At 44.3% G+C, this 16,575-nt stretch overlaps 1 protein-coding gene across 1 annotated transcript in view; it reads left to right on the top strand.

The window, feature by feature from the left end:
* Window positions 1-16,575, top strand: part of LOC143955216 (uncharacterized) — a 155,717-nt gene that overhangs the window by 129,858 nt on the left and 9,284 nt on the right. The window contains exon 24 of the mRNA XM_077465300.1: window positions 9,832-10,091. Coding sequence (XP_077321426.1) covers window positions 9,832-10,091 — 260 coding nt within the window. The remainder of the gene's footprint in view (window positions 1-9,831; window positions 10,092-16,575) is intronic.

Raw genomic sequence — 16,575 nt, 5'->3', positions numbered from 1 at the left:
ATGTCAGTGGCCGCCAGTCAGTTCCCACTCAGTGTCAGCTTGCCCACCGCACTTCCATTATAAGTCACTGATCGCCACCATTAGTAGTAAGAAAAAAAATGTCAGTATACCCCTCACATTTTTGTATGTATTTTATTCTATCTTTTCATGTGACAACACTGAAGAAATGACACTTTGCTACAATGTAAAGTAGTGAGTGTACAGCTTGTATAACAGTGTCAATTTGCTGTCCCCTCAACATAACTCACCACACAGCCATTAATGTCTAAACCGCTGACAACAAAAGTGAGTACACCCCTAAGTGAAAATGTCCAAATTGGGCTCAATTAGCCATTTTCCCTCCCTGGTGTCATGTGACTCGTTAGTGTTACAAGGTCTCAGGTGTGTTAAATTTGGTGTTATCCCTCTCACTCTCATACTGGTCACTGGAAGTTCAACATGGCAAAGAACTCTCTGAGGATCTGAAAAAAGGAATTGTTGCTCTACATAAAGATGGCCTAGGCTATAAGAAGATTGCCAAGACCCTGAATTACCAAGAACTGCAGTATGGTGGCCAAGACCATAGAGCGGTTTAACAGGACAGGTTCCACTCAGAACAGGCCTCGCCATGGTCAACCAAGGAAGTTGAGTGCACGTGCTCAGCGTCCTATCCAGAGGTTGTCTTTGGGAAATAGACAATGAGTGCTGCCAGCATTGCTGCAGAGGTTGAAGGGGTGGGGGGGTCAGCCTGTCAGTGCTCAGACCATACGCCGCACACTGCATAAAATTGGTCTGCATAACTGTCGTCCCAGAAGAAAGTCTCTTCCAAAGACGATGTACAAGAAAGCCTGCAAACAGTTTGCTGAAGACAAGCAGACTAAGGACATGGATTACTGGAACCATGTCCTCTGGTCTGATGAGACCAAGATAAACTTATTTGGTTCAGATGGTGTCAAGCGTGTGTGGCGGCAACCAGTGATGTAAGTAACGGAATTAAAGTAAACTGCGTTACTTAACGCTGTTACTTTAGAGGGTAACGGGTAATCTAACTGATTACTCTTCCTGTCATGGTAACGCCGTTCCCATTACTTGAGCGGCGTTACCGCAATTACATCTATCGCCACGGGGGGGCGGTAGATGTAATTGCCGTAATGCCACAATTACATCTACCGCCATTTAGGCGCAACGGATCGCCACGCGCAGCGATCCGGAGCACTCCGCGGCCTCTGCCTTAGGAAAGGCTGCGGCTTCGGCCTAGCTCCAAAGCGGTGGCCATCTTGGTGCACCCGTCGGCTGTTTACAATGTGATTGCTCCATCAAATGATGGAGCGATCACTTGTAAACAAACCGGCCTCATGATGACGCCAGTTCCTCTCTCCACTCTGTGTACAGATCTGTACAGTGGAAGGGAGAAATCGGATGGCAGCAGCGCTGTGGGCTAAATCTGTAGTGCCCCCAGCGCTGCTCTGTGACAATTGCAGTCACACAGCCATCCCTCCATACCCTGCCAATACTCTGCAATACCCTGCCAATACTCTGCAATTCCATGCCAATACTCTGCAGTACCCTGCCAATGCTCTGCAATTCCCTGCCAATACTCTGCAATTCCCTGCCAATACTCTGCAGTACCCTGCCAATACCCTGCCAATACTCTGCAATACAATGCAATACTCTGCAGTACCCTGCCAATACCCTGACAATACTCTGCAATACCCAGCCAATACTCTGCAATACCCAGCCAATACTCTGCCATACCCAGCCATACTCTGCCATACCCAGCCATACTCTGCTATACTATGCCATACTCGGTAATACCCAGCCATACTTTGCCATACTCGGTAATACCCAGCCATACTCAGCCAATAATACAGTGGGGGAGTTGTATATTACAGTAGGGAAATTGTGGATATTACAGTGGGGGAGATTGTGGATATGACAGTGGGGACTACATGGTGGTGGAATTTTCACAGGTTTTTGCAAATTCAATTATTATGTGCTGCTCTGAAAAATGATCTGATCCGTAACTCTGATCCACGGAATGATCCGATCCGTGAGTTTGGGGGGGACAGATGTACAGAGGGGAAACAGAGATATGTTTGTGGGGAGGATGACAGACGTGTAGTGGGGTACAGAGGGGGAACAGATATATGTGTAGGGGGCGGGCAGATGTGCAGGGGGGTACACAGGGGAAATAGACGTGCAGGGGGGAACGCGCCCCTTGCTTACAGTAATACTAGACCCGCCCCTTAGAATATAAAAAAAAAAGTCACAGTTACTTTGCTGAGTAATTACTTTTCCAATGTAGTTACTGAGTTACTAACACAATTACTTTTTGGGAGAAGTAATTTGTAACTTAACGAATTACTTTTTTAAAGTAAGATGACCAACACTGGTGGCAACCAGGTGAGGAGGACAAAGACAAGTGTGTCTTGCATGCAGTCAAGAATGGTGGTGGGAGTGTCATGGTCTGGGGCACTGGGGAGCTACAATTCATTGAGGGAACCATGAATGCCAACATCTACTGTGACATACTAAAGTAGAGCATGATCCTTCTGACACTGGGTCACAGGGCAGTATTCCAACATAACGACCCCAAACACACCTCCAAGATGACCACTGCCTTGCTAATGAAGCTGAGGGTAAAGGTGATGGACTGGCCAAGCATGTCTCCAGACCTAAACCCTATTGAGCATCTGTGGGACATCCTCAAACAGAAGATGGAGGAGCGCAACGTCTCTAACATCCACCAGCTCCTTGATGTCGTATGGATTACTGGAACCATGTCCTGTGGCCTGATGAAACAAAGATAAACTTATTTGGTTCAGATGGTGACAAGCGTGTGGGGTGGCAACCAGGTGAGGAGTACAAAGACAAGTGTGTCTTGCCTACAGTCAAGCATGGTGGTGGGAGTGTCATGGTCTGGAGCTGCATGAGTGCTGCCAGCACTGGGGAGCTACAGTTCATTGACGGAACCATGAATGCCAACATGTACTGTGACATGCTGAAGCAGAGCATGATCCCCTCCCTTTGGAGACTGGGCCGCAGGGCAGTATTCCAACATAACGACCCCAAACACACCTCCAAGACGACCACTGCCTTGCTAAAGAAGCTGAAGGTAAAGGTGATGGACTGGCCAAGCATGTCTCCAGACCTAAACCCTATTGAGCATCTGTGGAGCATACTCAAATGGAAGGCGGAAGAGTGGAAGGTCTCCAACATCCACCAGCTCCGTGATGTTGTCATGGAGGAGGGGAAGAGGACTCCAGTGGCAACCTGTGAAGCTCTGGTGAACTCCATGCCCAAGAGGCTTAAGGTAGTGCTGGAAAATAATGGTGGCCACACAAAATATTGACACTTTGGGCCCAATTTGGACATTTTCACTTAGGGGTGTACTCACTTTGTGAGATACTGTATCTCTGGGGAGATTGTTGCATTTTAGTGTCTATGCTCGATCTAAGTTTATTGCCAATCTGTATGCAATTGTACCGGGTGTACTCGCATTAAGGGAAGAATTGAGACTCGCATGTCCTATGAGCACCTAAAATAGGAAACATCAGTTCCTATGAGCAGCTGGAAAGGGCCAGTCTGGGCTCCGCTCTATATACTGAACATTGACAGGAAACAAGTGGTAGATGTCGCAGTAAAACGCAGAAGTTTCAATCTTTTCAATCTCTTTTTATTATAAATAGAAAGAAAACATCTAGATTAAGCAACGTGACTGTATATCAATAATAAGTTGTGAAGGTAAAAGTGTAAATGTATCAAGATGGACTATAGCAAATTTGAACAAAATATCTTTTATATAGAGTTTAAAAAAAAATTATATATATATATATATATATATATATATATATATATATATATATATATATATATATATATATATATATATATATTTTAGAACACTTTCAAATTATTGCTCTTTTTCATGATATTTTTCCCTTTTTTATTTTTTAACTAAAGCATAATGTTCATGTGTAATAAACTACGAGGCAGCTGTCAAAGTACTAAAAAAAAAAACATTATAACCTGCAGTTTCTATATTCACCACAAGGTAGTGACCTAATTTATTGTTAGAGGAATGCACAGACAGGAAGTGATGTCACATGCAGACAGGAAGTGATGTAAGATGCCTATGGGAAATTTTGGGTGAAAGGTTGAGCTATGAGGAAGTAGAGAGGAGACATTACTGAAACTGGCAGCAGAGGAGGTAATAAGATATTATTTTATATTTACACCCAGTAACAAACCTTCATGTCCGTCCTCTTCCTCCATAGTCACTGTGATGTCTTTTATCACCATAAGATGCTGATATATACATATATAGAGTATTGTAATATTTACATAGATACATCCTAAATATAGAACCATTTATCCAACTGTCCATCCAGAGCCTCTGGTTTATAGACCGGGTACATCCTAAATATAGAACCATTTATCCAACTGTCCATCCAGAGCATCTGGTTTATAGACCGGATACATCCTAAATATAGAACCATTTATCCAACTGTCCATCCAGAGCCTCTGGTTTATAGACCAGATACAGCCTAAATATAGAACTATTTATCCAACTGTCCATCCAGAGCCTTTGGTTTATAGACCGGATACATCCTAAATATAGAACCATTTATCCAACTGTCCATCCAGAGCCTCTGGTTTATAGACCAGATACATCCTAAATACAGAGCCATTTATCCAACTGTCCTTCAAGAGCCTCTGGTTTATAGATCAGATACATCCTAAATATAGAGCCATTTATCCAACTGTCCTTCAAGAGCCTCTGGTTTATAGACCGGATACACCCTAAATATAGAGCCATTTATCCAACTGTCCAACCAGAGCCTCTGGTTTATAGAGCAGATACATCCTAAATATAGAAACATTTATCAAACTTTCATAAAGCTGTCTCGGGGGTTGTTGGCTCTCATTCTCCATACTTAGTTGAAGTCCCATCTTTTCACTTTGTTGTTTAACATTGATTGTGCGGCTCTTGAGGTTCTCTAAATATATAGCTATGAATGAAATCTCACCAGCATATCAAAGATTGTTGATACTTCGGTTCATCAATCATGAAACCTTTATTTTCTTTCTCCAGCCCTGCTTCTCTCACTCTATGGTCAGCATTCATGTTGAATGAGTGTGTGAGAGTATGAAACCTCCTCTAACTCCTTTTCCTTCTTAGTATGATGAGTTTTTTAGGTCTCCTTTCTTCGGCGTTAGACTTTAGAACATCAATGAGAATGGAGGAGGACCAAAGTCATGGGACTGAGAGGATATTGAACCTTGCACTGGAGATCATCTACCTGCTGACCGGAGAGGTGAGGAGGATTCTGGGAGGTCACATGACATCACTCTTATCTCTATTAATAAAACACAGACCTGACCGGAGAGGTGAGGAGGATTCTGGGAGGTCGCATGACATCACTCTTATCTCTATTAATAAAGCACAGACCTATTTAATAGGGGTAAATTTCTCTCCTTTGCAGAGTTGAGGGAAAGACATGGAATCCCCCAATCTATGTATTTCCATTACTTGCAACTGTGGCGTGCCGTCAAGGCGCAGGCAGGAAACAATCCTTGGATACAATCCCCCGCCCCAATCTTTCATTATATGATAGAAATCACCAGTTACAAGGGTTTTATATCCAGATCATATGCTATGCTACTTAACGCAGTTTCGCCGGGCTTCCCAGCAAAGGTGACTACCTCATGGGAGAGGGATGTAGGAGCATTTGAGGAGGACCAATGGGCTGAGGCTCTACAGGCAATATAGGGTTGCTCGCTGAATACGGCACAGCGATTGTCACAACTGTACATTGTAATGAGGGTGCACCGTACGTCGACCAGACTGTACAAGATGGGGATTGGGCAGGAGGATCAATGCACCAGGTGCACCAGGGACCATGGAAATCTCATTCATTTACTGTGACGCTGCCCCAAATTACATCTATATTGGAGGAGAGTCATTGAAACTCTCAATGGGGTCTTCATGGTAACGGTGCCACAAGACCCAAAAGTGTGTATCCTAGGTATTATGGATGACCTCCCAATAGAGGCGAACCCTAAGGAGGCCATAGGTAGAGCCCTTTTCCAGGCCCGTAAACTTATCCTTCAACACTAGAGAGCGAGTGACCCTCAGAGGTTGCGGGAATGGATAGCTCAGATGGGGGCCACGTTACGCCTGGAAAAGTACATTTATCAACACAGGGGCCGTGCAGGAAAATTTGAGCTGCTGTGCGCTCCTTGGCTTAATAACCCCGGGTTGTCCCCCCTGGAGCTGGTTATAGAATGATTACTTATCTAAGACATGAAAGAAGAGTCATACCTGGGGATATAAATGTATAACAACAGAGTTGGTACAGGCATGCCCGGCTGCACAGGGGTTGAGGCCTGATGGGCCATATTATTCACTTAAGTTGGTATGCTGTATATAAAGGAGAAGAGATTATATTTACTGTAGTGGTACGTAACACTGATAAGTGAGAAGTACTTTTCTTTGTATGCTGCAAGTTTTGGTTCTTGTATGAACATGTATGTTACCTTGATTTGTTTCTTTGTTTTTTATGTACCAATAAAATCAGTTTTGAGAGAAAAAATAAAGCACAGACCTGACCGCAGAGGTGAGGAGGAATCTGGGAGAGTTTGTAAAGATACTTTTTACATTTTCTCTTTACTCAGGAGATAAATATAGTGAAGCAAACATCTGGTGATCCATTAACACCCAGCAGTAGTCTTCACAGGACATCACCCATCACAGTGCCTCCACCTCACTGCCTGACAACAGAGGTAACCAGTGCCAAGAAGATTCTAGAAGTCACCAACAAGATTATGAAGCTCCTGACAGGAGAGGTGAGCGGTGCCGGGAATTCTGGGACATTATCCAGTAACAGACAAGGGATGTGTCTGGATGGTGACTGTATCATTGTGTGTGTCAGGTTCCTATAAGGTGTCAGGATGTCACTGTCTATTTCTCCATGGAGGAGTGGGAGTATTTAGAAGCACACAAGGATCTCTACAAGGACGTCATGATGGAGGACCGGCAGCTTCAAAGTTGTGTGAAAAAGGGAAGAAAGTATTCTCTCTCAAAAGGGTTAATACTGAATCACACTCTGGAGATCATCTGTCTGCTGACAGGAGAGGTAAGGAGGATTCTGAGAGAATTACATGGCATTACTTTTATCTTTTGCAATACAACCCAGACTTGATAGGAGAGGTAAGGAAGACTCTGACATTATATTCAATGTTGTATAACACAGGACTGTGCTATAGTTCTAAAGACTTCAGCTGAGAATAGTATTGAAAGGAGATGTCACCACATGTCCACAAAAGAAAAACAAAGCCCCACCACAGTACCTCTACCTCCCATTCTGACACTTCAGAAAAAGGACAATCAGAAGATTCTAGAAGTCGCCCAGAAGATGATTGCTCTGCTGACAGGAGAGGTGAGCGGTGCCGGGAATTCTGGGACATTATCCAGTAACAGACAAGGGATGTGTCTGGATGGTGACTGTATCATTGTGTGTGTCAGGTTCCTATAAGGTGTCAGGATGTCACTGTCTATTTCTCCATGGAGGAGTGGGAGTATTTAGAAGGACACAAGGATCTCTACAAGGACATCATGATGGACAATCAGCCACCCCTCACATCACCGGGTAAGAGGAGACTTTATTATAAAGGAGAGAGCAGTACGGAGGCTCCACCTAGATCCCCCATCATCTGATAAACACATAGAAACAATGTATTCAGTCAGTGTGTGTGTTTCCTACAGATGGATCCAGTAATGGGAACCCACCAGAGAGATGTCCCCGTCCTCTGTATTCCTGGGGTTCCACATTCCGCACCATCCCTCACCATTATCAGGTAGGTGGGATTGAGGATCGAGGATTAAAAAATGTATCAGAATTATGAGATGATATACTTCTATATAGTCCATTGTTATTAACACTTGTTTTTTCTCTCATTTTGGGGCTCAGGAAGAAAACTTGATTTATATGAAAGTTGAGGTTGAAGAGGAAGAAGAGACGTATATGAGTACCAATCGGCAGTTTACAGAGGAGAATGAGATGATTTTAAAAAGTGAAAAGAATTCGCCTCTTGATATTGGCACAGGTAAGTGATAAAGATGGCAAGTTGAAACTGTCCTTTGTGGCCCGAAGCCACTCACTGTACACCATATAAAAGGTCCATCTCCATTCCTCGATATAACGTCATGTTCCCAACAAATGAGGTGGAGATACTGTACTCCATATGAAAGGTCCATCTCCATTCCTCAATATAACGTCATGTTCCCAACAAATGAGGAGGAGATACTGTACACCATATGAAAGGTCCATCTCCATTCCTCAATATAATGTCATGTTCCCAACAAATGAGGAGGAGATACTGTACACCATATGAAAGGTCCATCTCCATTCCTCAATATAACGTCATGTTCCCAACAAATGAGGAGATACTGTACACCATATGAAAAGTCCATTTCCATTCCTCAATATAACGTCATGTTCCCAACAAATGAGGAGGAGATACTGTACATCATATGAAAGGTCCATCTCCATTCCTCAATATAATGTCATGTTCCCAACAAATGAGGAGGAAATACTGTACACCATATGAAAGGTCCATCTCCATTCCTCACTATGATGTCATGTCCCCAACAAATGAGGAGGAGATACTGTACACCATATGAAAGGTCCATCTCCATTCCTCAATATAATGTCATGTTCCCAACAAATGAGGAGGAGATACTGTACACCATATGAAAGGTCCATCTCCATTCCTCAATATAACATTGTGTTCCCATATTCCATGTCGGAAGTCCTGATATGCCCCTGCACATGATTTCTGAGAGGTGATCGTTAAATACTTTTTAACATTTAAATAAAAATTGTCTCTTACAGATGGACTCTACATCAGGAATACCTCAGAGGAAAATCTTATTGTGACTCCAGATTATAATGCAGAAGATAACGGCACATCACAATATTCTCCAGGAGAAAATCCCATTATTCAAAATATTCATCACACACCTCACCGTTCTGAGAGATCAATGGATCCCTCTAATCCTGAGGAATCTTCTGAACAATCACATCCTGTTACTCCAGAAATCCATCTAAGATCTCACAGTCCAGAAGGAGCAACAGATCCACCTAATCCCAAGGAATCTTCTTCAACCCATGATGGAGTTGACACAGGAGAATGCTCATTGTCATGTCTGGGGTGCGGAAAATCTTTTAAAACAAACTCTGAACTCCTTATACATCTCAGATCCCACACCAGCGTGACCTTTACATGTTCAGAGTGCGGGAAATCTTTCACTGAAAAAAGTGAACTAATTGCACACCAGAAACGTCACAAGGCTGAAAATCCTTATTCGTGTTCCGAGTGTGGGAAAAGGTTCATTGAGAAGAGTGCGCTTAATACACACCAGAGAATTCACACAGGTGAGCGCCCGTACTCGTGCCAGGAGTGCGGAAAATGTTTTACGCAGAAAGCACACCTCCTTAGACACGAGAGATGTCACAAGGGTGAGCGTCCTTTTTCCTGCCCAGAGTGTGGAAAATCTTTCACTGACAAAAGCGTACTGCTCATACACCAGAGAATCCACACAGGTGAGCGTCCTTTTTCGTGTTCACAGTGCGGGAAAGGTTTCACCGAGAAAAAAAAACTGATCACGCACCAGAGAATTCACACGGGCGAGCGTCCTTTTCAATGTACAGAGTGTGATAAAGCTTTCATACGAAAAAGCCAACTGGTTACCCACCAGAGAAGTCACACGGGCGAATGCCCCTTCTCCTGTTCCGAGTGCGGGAAAGGTTTCCCTGAGAAAAGAAAACTTCTTGCACACCAGAGAAGTCACACGGGTGAGCGTCCTTATACATGTTCGGAATGCGGGAAATGTTTCACTCAAAAAGGAAACCTTCTTACGCACCAGAGAATTCACACTGGTGAGCGTCCTTTCTCATGCTCAGACTGTGGGAAATGTTTCACCGAGAAAGGAAAACTGATGGCCCACCAGAGAATCCACACAGGCGAATATCCTTTTTCATGTTTGGAGTGCGGGAAATGTTTCTCTGAGAAAGCACACCTGGTGAGACATCAGAGAAGTCACACGGGTGAGCGCCCTTTTGCTTGTCAAGACTGCGGGAAGGGTTTCACTCAGAAAGCCAACCTTCTCACACACCAGAGAATTCACACGGGGGAGCGTCCTTTCGCATGCTCAGAGTGCGGGAAGTGTTTCACTGAGAAAAGTGCACTTCTTGCCCACCAACGGAGGCACACGGGCGAACGTCCTTTTTCATGTTCCGAGTGCGGGAAATCTTTTCCGGAGAAAAGAAGCCTTCTTTATCATCAGAAGACTCACAATCGGGAGGGCCCTTTTCTATGTTCAGAGTGCGGGAAAAGCTTCACACATAAAGGAAATCTAATTAGACATCAGAGTACACACACCTGAGGACATGATGACAAATATTTGCCTGCGATTAACTGTTTGTTCTGTTTGGCCCATAGACATAGACTCCTCCATCCCCTTCTCTACAGCCTCAGATGAATGAATGAATGCAATGTGTTCAGAGACTTCCTGTTACTTTACAAACTAAAGCAAAGGAAACACAGTTTACTATGCTTCAGTGATGAGTGAACACAGGAGCAATCGGTACCAATCACTCTGTGTTCATTCAGGAAAGGAAGGGACTGGTAAACAGGACATATGCAGTATCTCAAAAAAGTAAGTACACCCCTCACATTTTTGTAAATATTTCATTATATCTTTTCCTGTGACAACACTGAAGAAATGACACTTGTCTACAATGTAAAGTAGTGAGTGTACAGCTTGTATAACAGTGTAAATGTTCTGTCTCCTCAAAATAACGCAACACACAGCCATTAATGTCTAAACCACTGGCAACAAAAGTGAGTACACCCTTAAGTGAAAATGTCCAAATTGGGCTCAAAGTGTCAATATTTTGTGTGGCCACCATTATTTTCCAGCAGTGGCTTAACCCTCTTGGGCATGGAGTTCACCAGAGCTTCACAGGTTGCCACTGGAGTCCTCTTCCACTCCTCCATGACGACATCACAGAGCTGGTGGAGGTTGGAGACCTTCCACTCTTCCGCCTTCCATTTGAGGATGCCCCACAGATGATCAATAGGGTTTAGGTCTGGAGACATGCTTGGCCAGTCCATCACCTTTACCTTCTTTAGCAAGGCAGTGGTCGTCTTGGAGGTGTGCTTGGGGTCGTTATCATGTTTGAATACTGCCCTGCGGCCCAGTCTATGAAGGGAGGGGATCATGCTCTGCTTCAGTATGTCACAGTACATGTTGGCATTCATGGTTCCCTCAATGATGTGTAGCTCCCCGGTCCCGGCAGCACTCATGCAGCCCCAGACCATGACACTCCCACCACCATGCTTGACTGTAGGCAAGACACACTTGTCTTTGTACTCCACACCTGGTTGCCGCCACACATGCTTCACACCATCTGAACCAAATAAGTTTATCTTTGTTTCATCAGACCACAGGACATGGTTCCAGTAATCCATACCCTTAGTCTACTTGTCTTCGGCAAACTGTCTGCGGGCTTTATTGTGCATCATCTTTAGAAGAGGCTTCCTTCTGGGATGACAGCCATGGAGACCAATTTGATGCAGTGTGCGGCGTATGGTCTAAGCACTGACAGGCTGACCCCCCTCCCCTTCAACCTCTGCAGAAATGCTGGCGGCACTCATACGTCTATTTCTCCCCAAAGACAACCTCTGGATATGACGCTGAGCACGTGCATTCAACTTCTTTGGTGGACCATGGCGAGGCCTGTTCTGAGTGGAACCTGTCCTGTTATACCGCTGTATGGTGTTTGCCACCATGCTGCAGCTCAGTTTCAGGGTCTTGGCAATCTTCTTAAAGCCTATGCCATCTTTTTGTAGAGAAACAATTTTTTTTCAGATCCTCAGCCTTGAGGTGCCATGTTGAACTTCCAGTGACCAGTATGAGAGATTGAGAGCGATAACACCAAATTTAACACGCCTTCTCCCCATTCACACTTGAGACCTTGTAACACTAACAAGTCACATGACACCGGGGAGGGAAAATGGCTAATTGGGCCCAATTTGGACATTTTCACTTAGGGGTGTACTCACTTTTGTTGCCAGCGTTTTAGACATTAATGGCTGGGTTGAGTTATTTTGAGGGCACAGCAAATTTACACTGTTATACAAGCTGTACACTCACTACTTTACATTGTAGACAAGTGTCATTTCTTCAGTGTTGTCACATGAAAAGATAGAAGAAAATATTTACAAAAATATGAGGGGTGGACTCACTTTTGTGAGATACTGTATATACTAGCCCCCGCCCTCATAGCCCCCCATACTAGCTGCCGTCAGAAGGGAGAGGGAAACCAGCAGTGCTGCAAGTAAAAGGGTACACAGTGGGGCCCAGACAGCAGGTGAAAGGGGGGCTCTAGCGAGGGGCCCCAACATCAGGGGGGTGGAGGTGATCAGAGAAGGGGTGGGGCGCAGATATTTTGAAGTGACCCCCCTGCAGCACAGCTGGAGGGAAGGAGAGGAGGAGAAGCCAAGAGCACTGCAGGGGGAGTTACAAGAAGATCAGTGTCAGAAACAAGGCACTACAGCCGGCCCTCTTGCTTGGCAGGTGCCTGGACCCCCTTTTGAAGTAATGGGGCCTTGGACCAGTGCAGAAGGGCTGGCTGTGCCTTATCAACAGCCCTGATCCTGCAGTTTATTGAAGGTGTTGCAAAATGTATTTAGGGGTGTCGTTTGATTGTTATTGGCCTCAAGGGATTAAATCGCAGTAATATGGTCCCTAAAACCGACAGCAATGGCTTGGCCCCACACTCATACAGGCACCTCCATAACACTAAACTGGAAATCTGACAATATTTGGGCAACAGCCAAGGCATTATTAAAACATTTATAACACTTGTACTTCAATTATACAATATTTCAGTGAAGGCTTGTCTTTATGGTTGTTAATCACTTCTGATTTTCTAAAATAAACCAGAAATCTACACTTTACAATATTCTGTTCTGAGTAACTTTTTTACAACCAAGCAACCATAATGTGCTCAGTTCATTGAAAGTCATCAATTATATTTTACAATATATATTAATGAGATGAAGAGTCCAGAAGGTGCAGTTCCATATGTGTCAGCTGATATTCTAAGGATACATGGAGTCGCTGCAAATGCCACATAGAATATTATCATTGGTGTCCATGGTGAGAATGTTCCTTACATTGGTGCCAGTGGGAATAACACTTCTTACTTTGGCAGTCAGTGAGCATATATCCTCTTGGAGACCGCTAAGTAGAATATTGGTATAGTTTTGGTCTTTGACAGAATGCTGCAAGAAACACTCTGTGATAACAGGTAACAGAAAACATGGTTTGTATTGTGAAAGAGAGCAACCAGACAAGAGAATGTAGGTGGTTGAACAAGAGCTGTCAGAGTACAGTGGAGGGAGAGATATATCAGAAAATGTAGTGTGGATGGTGGGAGGAGAGCTGTCGGAGAATGTAGTGTGGATGGTGGAGAAGAGCTGTCGGAGAATGTAGTGTGGATGGTGAAGGAGAGCTGTCGGAGAATGTAGTGTGGATGGTGAAGGAGAGCTGTCGGAGAATGTAGTGTGGATGGTGGAGGAGCGCTGTCGGAGAATGTAGTGTGGATGGTGGAGGAGATCTGTCGGAGAATGTAGTGTGGATGGTGGGGAGAGCTGTCGGAGAATGTAGTGTGGATGGTGGAGGAGATCTGTCGGAGAATGTAGTGTGGATGGTGGAGGAGAGCTGTCGGAGAATGTAGTGTGGATGGTGGAGGAGATCTGTCGGAGAATGTAGTGTGGATGGTGGAGGAGAGCTGTCGGAGAATGTGGTGTGGATGGTGGAGGAGAGCTGTTGGAGAATGTAGTGTGAGACTGATCCAGGCCTTTTCATCCACATCAGTGCCTGACCTCACAAATGCACTTCTGGAAGAATGGTCAAACATTCCCGTAGACACACTCCTTAACCTTATGGACAGCCTTCCAGAAGATTTGAAGCTGTTATAGCTGCAAAGGGTGGGCCAACTCAATATTGAACCCTACAGACTGAGTGGGATGCCATTAAAGGTCACATGCATGTAAAGGCAGGCGTCCCAATAATTTTGTTAATATAGTTTATTTCTTGAAGACTCCAGTGATGAGATCTGTCTGCTACAATTTCTGCCTCCCCTCCCACCCACTTTGAGGTGTCCCCATCTCATATTTTTGCAGTCTCCATAATCTTAAACCATATTATTGTAAAAAAAAAAATGATTTCCTGCGTAAAGGTGCATCCGCACACGCTTCCCTTCTTCTTTTGATTTAAAAAGATGTCTAAACAATGAGTATTTTTCAGTTTCTCTAAGATGCTAAATTTTTACCCTTGAATTGAGTACCTCTCCCTAGTGCAAGAAGTAAGTGCTTGCTTTGCTTAGGGGATCATCAATAAGGTGATACACAGTACATACATTATTCCTTCCTCTTTTGGCCTTTGGCACTCTCCTCCACTCCAGTTTGGAAAAGGGCCCTCAGTGTCCTGCTGTATAATGCAGAACCAGCACTCCAGCATGGTCAAGGATGTCCTCTTAAGAATGTCCGTTTGGACGAAACTAGCTGGGACAAAGTATCAGTGCTGATGTCAAGCCACTGTCCAGCTTAGTCATGGATGACTTCAGCTGTGACCCATCAGGCAGTGAACAGAAAAGGCTTTGGTGGATCGGTTGCACAATGAGGAGGAAGCCTGAGGGAGCGAGTATTAAGGCAGGTGTATCACCTTATACATCTTTCCTTAGAAAAGACAAGCGGGTAACAGCTTTGCAAAGAAATTACCAGTTATAACGATACAGAGGCCAAGACGGGTACAGTTTATGGAGAGACTACAAAAATCAATACATTATTACAATCTAGTACAATATCACCAGCTCAAATAGGCTGAGAAGCATTCACTGATTGTTATTGGTCCTGATGTCCGGAATGTGACACGAGAGGGAGATCCAGATGGTAGCTTTGGGGTAAAAGCATTGCCAGCGCTGCTCAATACTTGGTTTCAGTGCTCCTATTTAGTGATGAGGTGTGGGTCCTGCTGGGTCTGTGGGCAGATGCTCTCACAATCTGACAGCCTGGTTCTGGTACCACTGTTCACTTTTCTATATTTCTGACATGGACTCCCACGGTTTCTTACCTCGGAGTCTCCTGGTTAGTGTATAGCCGAGTGAAAGATCTGGGTATGGTCTCTTTCTTTCGCAGTTGCAGTACGTTTTTCTCTTCTTCTTTGTTCTTGGCAACCGCAGAAACAACACAAGGTGTTCAATTCATCACTTGTTCTCCTGCTTGGTCCGCTGCTGTCTACTAGATGCCTCCACTGCCTCAGCAAAGCATGCTGGCCAAGTTGGCATCCCAGGCAGTAGATGAAATGTCATGGGTACAGCATGCACCATAGGGTGCTGTGAAGTAACTGAAGATAGGACTTTTTATCTGAGCACTCAGGTCTGAGCAGACTTTGTAGGTTCCTGAGGTAATTTCTCCTCTAAGATCTGAGTAGGTTATGTGATCTTCTAAAGTAATCTCCCTCCCCTGAGGTCTGAGCAGGCTTTTTGATCTCCGAGGTATTCTCTCCTCCTGAGGTTTGAGCAGGCTGTGAGATTAATTGTGGTAATCTCTCTCCTCTGAAGTCTGAGTAAAATGTGTAATTTCCTGAGGTAATCTCTCCTCTGAGGTCTATGCAGGCTGTAGGATTTCCTGAGGTAAGTTTTTTTTCCCCTGGGGTTTGAGCAGTCTGTGTATTTCCTGAGGTAATCTTTTCCCCTGGGGTCTGAGCAGGTTTTTTGATTTCCTGAAGTAATCTTTCCCCCCAAGAGGTTTGAGCAGGTTGTGTAATTTTCTGAGGTAATCTCTCATCTGAGATCTGAGCAGGCAATGTGATTTCCTGAGGTAATTTTTTCCCCCTAAGGCGCCATGTACACTGCTGCTGCTAAACTGATGTTCAGAGATAGTTGGACACTTTTTTTCAATGTTATCTCATGTGTCCATGTACGCAGGTTCGTTTACCATTGTTTTTAGGCAGTTGCATTTATAGGCCTTTTTTGAAGGCAAAAAAATGTGTTCAGCACTGACGTTTCCGACGTTAAACGGGTCTAAACGTGGTAAGCCTCGACTAAACGCATGTAAACATGGCAAAATGCCACGCGACTAAATGCATGTAAACTAGCTGGAGACAATGTAAGGATTTTCTCAATAGATGGCCTATTCATATACCTAGAGGTTCCTGTATGATAGAGCGAGAGTCACGGAATTGCTGTAAATCACACCTCCGGCCGGAGGGTATTGTGGTGGGCATATCTGTCTAGGCAAGACTGTACCAGGGCTGGGTTATTACCCCTTTTGTATTTGATTGTGGGGTTGTGTTTTTGTTTTTTGCAGGGGGGGGGGGGGAGTTCTCCATTTTATGGTTTTACACTGGGATGTTTTTACTTTGTAACCAGTGTCTGTTTCCGCCTGTTTCCGCCTATGCGGGTTACTGTTGTCATAAAACTCAATAAAAAGTAATTTACAAAAACGCAGCATGTAAAT

This window comes from Lithobates pipiens, unplaced genomic scaffold, assembly GCF_037356315.1.
Source record: "Lithobates pipiens isolate NorthernLeopardFrog02 unplaced genomic scaffold, aLitPip1_a1.2 Scaffold_35, whole genome shotgun sequence".
In the NCBI taxonomy this organism is placed as follows: domain Eukaryota; kingdom Metazoa; phylum Chordata; class Amphibia; order Anura; family Ranidae; genus Lithobates; species Lithobates pipiens.
The sequence above is the reverse complement of the archived record's forward strand: the minus strand, read 5'-3'. Positions and strand labels throughout refer to the sequence as shown.